This window comes from Pediculus humanus, genomic scaffold, assembly GCF_000006295.1.
Source record: "Pediculus humanus corporis 1103172108255 genomic scaffold, whole genome shotgun sequence".
NCBI lineage: Eukaryota > Metazoa > Arthropoda > Insecta > Psocodea > Pediculidae > Pediculus > Pediculus humanus.
Window position 1 is genome coordinate 633,843 of NW_002987824.1, and position 5,695 is coordinate 639,537.

The window sequence follows — 5,695 nt, forward strand, 5'->3', positions numbered from 1 at the left end:
ATTATTACTTCCGAAGGCAATTCGCATATTTTTATATATATTAAATCGTTTATTTAAATTTTTTTTTTTTTTTTACTGAGTCATCTTAAATGGATTTCAAGAATTTTTTTTTTAGTAGTTCATTCATTGTCCATTTTTGAAAAAATCCTTTCAAACCTTTTTTATCTTGACAAAGGAAAAAAAAAGGAAAGAGAAAGGTTGAGTTTTAATTTTTTCTTATAAATTACGATGTATTCGATGTAATAATCGCGTGGGACAAAACGAAATCATTTTTTTTTTCCTCGTGTTTTATCCTTTGGGAAATAAATTAATACCTGTTGTACTTTTGCCCTCTTGTACCACCATCACCACCACCCCCCCTCATTACCACCGTCATAAAAAAACTTTATTAGTCAGACAGAATTATTGCACAATATTTGTTAATAATTTAAATAGGGTTATGCAAAAGAATTTTTTTTTTTTCAAATGGATTTCATATTCGCGCGAAAAGTCTCACAACAAACAACAAAAGTCATTAAATCGTATATCGTATATACGTGAAAGAGCGTGGCATTAAGTGCAAAAAAGCAGATGTGTATAACATAAAATTTTTAACATTCAATCGTATTAAATGCATCGGCCATTAAAAAATGAAATTCCCTCCCTAACGTCAGGGATTAAAGTTTTCACTCACTCTAAAGTTTAAATGGGGGGGAGGGAGAAGTAGCAGGGAGGTATGAAGGGGAAAGGGAGGAGACGCGTTCGAAACGACGGATAGGAAGGCAGACAACAAAAAAAAAAAAAGAAAACGTTTCTTCATCTTATTTTTTTTTTTAATAAAACATAATTTTTAAATTTACATATGAAGTGGATAATTGAAAAGAAAAAATCGAGGGGCCGTGAAAGGGAACCAGTAAAAAAAAAAAGGGGGCCGATATGGGGGGGAAGGAGACTCCAGCTTCTTTATCCGGTATTCATTCGCAGTAAGTCATCCAATCAGCCATGGTTATCACCTTGAAAGAAATTGATGGAATATTGCTAGTCACGTCCGCCGATTCACGAACCTTTACGGATTTTTTACCTTTTACATCCCGTTTTTAAAATAATATTCCTTTGACATTTTCCTTTGATTTGATAAATCATTTTATTTTTTTTTCTCACAAGTGTTATTACTACTGCCACTGACGACGAGTTTTGTTGTTTTTTTTTCATTCCTTTCCTTCTTTTTCACGTTCGTTTGTTAGTTTTGTTTATTTTTTCTAAAAAAAATTTTCCAAAAAAAAAAAAAAATATTTTTTTAACTTTTTTTCTTATCATATCCAGAAGACGGTTACATAAACAATAAAATTTAAGAGGAGGTACCCATAAAAAAAAGAAACCCACGTGACCCTTTTATATATTTCTCAAATATATATGCATGTGTGTGTGTGTTTAACTTAATTTTACTAGTAATAAACACGAATTTATTATTATTATTATTTTATTAAAACTCGACTAATAAATTTATTTTTTTATAGATCATTAAAAAAACATTTTTATAATATAATTATTATTATTATTATTATTATTATTATTATTTTAAAAATATATATATTTTATTGGATAAAAATCGGTTGTTTTGATCGTCTGCTATCGATCGGATAAAAAAAAAATAGAAAAAGAAAGAAAAAAATGTTTATTATCAAATCCCTTTTTTTGTTGTGTGTTTAGAAAAATCCGTTTGTTTGTTTGTTCCTGTACAACAAAACAAAATTGAAACAAATACTTTCCGCTCGGTCGTGATAACGCAACTCCCCCTCCCCTTTTCCTACCTTTGATACTCTGATAACATTTTTATAAAGATTAAAAAAATATTTCGGAGAATCCAAAAAACAAAATTTTACCGTTGACCTTTTTTTTGTTTTTATTAATCAAACAAACAGATACAAACAAACGTAATAAAAAAAAATTAAATGAATGAATAAATAAAATTATGTTTTTTGTTGTTGTTGTTGTTGTAAGAATCGCATTTTTCATTTCTTTTTTTTTTGTCCATTGTTTGTTTCTGTTTGTTTCTTTTTGGCAGGAGGCAGACTTTTATTTAAATCATGAATTTTTCTTTTATTTTTTTTAAACTCGTACCTTGTTTCTTTTTTTTTTACCTCACTACATATATATAACAAACACAAACAGAGGTATAAAAACAATTTTTTAAACCTATCGTGTTGTCTTTTTTTTTGTCCCCCCTCCTTAACATTTTCATATCATTTATCTTTTTCTTTTATTTTTCTTTCTCGCCATCTTTTTTTTTTTCCTAATAAAATTTCACGTTTTTAATAATAATGAATAATAATTGTCTGGTTTCGGTACTGATATCAACTAACGTAAACTAATTTCAATTTCATTAAAAATAATTTGACAGCATGACATGTTATTTAAATTTTGACATTTAAATTTAAACTTGAAAAAAAAAAAGAAAAAAAGGAAAAAATGTCGGAAAACCGGAAGGACTTTGTAGGGGGATGAAAATTGATTTCATCCTCGTCGTCGCACTTTAAACGAATTCATTTGGAAATAATTTTAATTGTGTTGAGGTTGGTACTTTTCCCTTCCTCCCTCCCAAAAAGGATGAAAAAGACCACCTAAGAGAGAGAGAGATGTGAGGGTTGACAACCTTTCGAGTGGAAAACATTTTATTAAGAACAACCAGCCTTTTTTTTTTTATCTTTTTTCTTCCTTTTATATAAAAAATCCCACGATGAAATTTTTTTTTTTTAATTATTCATTCGTCTTTTCATTATTATTATTATTATTATTATTATTATTATTATTATTTAATCGTCGGCTGCTTTATTAATCATATTTTAATTTTATATAATAAAATTAAATTTTTTTTACTCCGGATAATATTATCCGTCTGAAAAGTTTTCCGGGAACCATAAAAAAAATAAAAGTTTTTTTAAAATATTGCACAAGAATCTGCGGGTACGAAATAAACAAACAAACAAACGGGTTAAACTTGTCAAGTAAAAACACAAAATTTACAAAAAAATAAATAAAAATAAACATTTCAGGTACTTAAATTTAAAAAAATCCTGATTTTTCCATTGCGAAAAAAAAAATTATCTTGTAAACAATACAAGATGAATTGTTATTGTCACGTGATCGATTTTCATTACAACACCTGCCTGCTTCGAATTTCTTTAAACGATTAAAACAAAAAAAAAAAAATTCCTAAAAGCAGACGACGTCTGTGAAAATTTGTTTTAATTTTTTTTTTGTTTTGTTAGGGTCGTCGTACCATTTGTAAATTGATCCCTTCGGACAAATTAATTTTTTTTTTTTTTCTCTTGAGAAAATTTTTTTTTTTATTGATTGGTTATTTGTTTTTCGAACGAATCGATAAAATCGATACCTCCTTGTTAGAAAGTTGATTTTATTTGGGTAGCCTTTAAATATTTTTAATAATTGCAAAATAATTTTTGTTTTTATTAAAATATTTCGCGGTACGGGAAAAAATTTTTATTACTAATTTAATACCAATAAAAATAAATGATTTATGATTTTTTTAAAAGAAATAAACTTTCCCCCTCCACCACCACCCCCCTCTATTCGGAAAAAAAAATTCCATTCAACATTTAACCTTTCTACCCAATTTAAACTTTAAAAAATTTTATTGCGAATAAACCTCCTCCTCCTCCATTTTTTTTTTTCTAAATAAAATCCGCCCCGAAACTGAAACTAAAAAAAAAAATACGAGTTTAAATGAATTGGCATTCAATTAATAATCAATTTAATACTAAATCCGATTTAGTGAAAGCTTGCGTATCCACCTCCGTTTAAACCCCTCCCTCCCTCCCTTCCTCCTCCCTTTCCCCCCTCCCTTGGGAATACATCACGAACATACCTGAATCATCACCCTTTGATACTTTTTTTTATTAAACTTGCTGAAAAGTTGAAAATGTTTTTTAATTATATAAGATATAGTTTGTAATTAGGTTCTGATTTATGTTTTTTTATTAAAAAAAAAATCCCCTCGGGATACGAGACGTTGTCTCCCCATAAAAAAAAAAAAAATTTGATAGCGAAAAAATTTCCGGAAGAAATTAAGGAGGTATCGTATTTCCATAAATATGTGAATGAGTATTACTTTTCGTCACGCATTCATTTATTATGGTCAATGCTAAGATGATGGGTTACGAAAAAGATCTAATTTCAGGTATTCATTCTGGAATTTTTTTTTTTTTGTATCACGAATCCTGGAATTATTATTTCGATACGTACGAGCAGGTACGTTTTCGTCGTCGTGAATGATAAAATCTTAAAGAATAAGAAAAATTTTTTTAGTTTTCCCAAAGGATTTAAATATTTCCCCTTTCGAGAGTTTCAAGTCGAAAGTTTTCGAATTTGGGTCAAGTTTGAAAAATTTTTTTAAAAATATTTATCGACCTTAACATTGGTCAACCCCCGATAAATCACGATTCCCTTTCTTCCCCTTCCTCCTCTCCCCTTTTTAGAGAGGAAAAAAAGGCGTTAAAGGGTTTTTTTTTATTTAAAAGGGAAAACAATCGGGAAAAACCCAAAATTTAATGCGACGACGGAAAAGGAAGTGAAAAAAAGAAAAAAGTTTTTTTTAACACTTTTTTTCCCTCTCTCTCTTTCTCTCTCTTCTGTTTTTTTTATTTTAACGAGTGGGAAGGAGCGACAACAGCAGCAGTGGCAGTAGTAGCAGTAGCAGCAGAAACAAAAATTTTTTTTTTTTTTAATCATGTAATACAAATAACTCAAAAATTTTCGTTTCGACAACATCGAAACGATCGATTTTTTTTTTTTCTTTTGCACCCCATTAAATTTTTTAGTTTTTTAGTTTGTTTTCTTTTCTTCCCCTCCCTCCGCCCCCTCCATTCTGTTTTTCAGGTACGTTCGTGACATATTTTTCGATTCGATTCGATTTCGATTAATTTATACTTTTTATGACACAAAGTTATATGAATATTCGTACATAATCCTATCGAAATTTAGTAAAATAGTAGTTAAATAATAATAATAATACGAAGAAGAAGAAGAAGGAAAAAATGCTTTTAAAAACACGTCGTTCAAACGTGGCAATAGATTCAAAATCAAATGGACGTGAATGGACTGTTTTGATAGCCACCGTGTCAGACACGCTAATAAAATTCATCGATGATAATTTTTCTAATGAAGTCGCCTTCTTAATAGTTTCAATAATTTTTTTTTTTTTTTTGTTTCTATCATCAAGATTGAAGAAGGCAGGTAACAAAAAAAAAATCAGGTTTACCTTCGACAAACAACAACCAACAAGAACAACCAAAACAAAAAACAAAATTGACGGTAATTAGAATGTTATCAAATAATTTGTTTTAAAAAAAAAGGGGGGGATTACGTTTCAAAAAAAAGTAAACAACAACTTCTGCCAACATTAAAAAAAAATACATTAATAAAAAAAAAAGGGGTACCAAATTAAAAAAAAAAATTTCCCTACTTTTTTTTTTTTTTTAAATATTTATCGATTTTAATTTTTTTTTGAAAACGAATGTCTGTTGACACGTTTTGTTTAAAAAGAATTTTTTTAAAAAATAATTTAAGTAAGTGAAAAAAAAAAAAAAATTTCCAGCTCCAGTTTTATTTTTTTTGGTTTTTGTTATTGTTTTGATAAAACAACAATAATAATAATAATAATAATAATAATAATAATTTTTCCGTTTGTCTAGAAAAA

The 5,695-nt window shown here is 28.0% G+C and overlaps 1 protein-coding gene across 1 annotated transcript; it reads left to right on the forward strand.

Moving 5' to 3' along the window:
* Positions 1-4,131: 4,131 nt before the first annotated feature.
* Phum_PHUM482700 (uncharacterized protein) lies at positions 4,132-4,999 on the forward strand (the record flags this gene model as incomplete). The annotated part of the gene is made up of 3 exons (XM_002430412.1): positions 4,132-4,177; positions 4,518-4,567; positions 4,943-4,999. 3 exons carry the CDS (start codon positions 4,132-4,134, stop codon positions 4,997-4,999), a joined length of 153 nt encoding a protein of 50 aa, XP_002430457.1.
* Between the last annotated feature and the right edge of the window lie 696 nt (positions 5,000-5,695).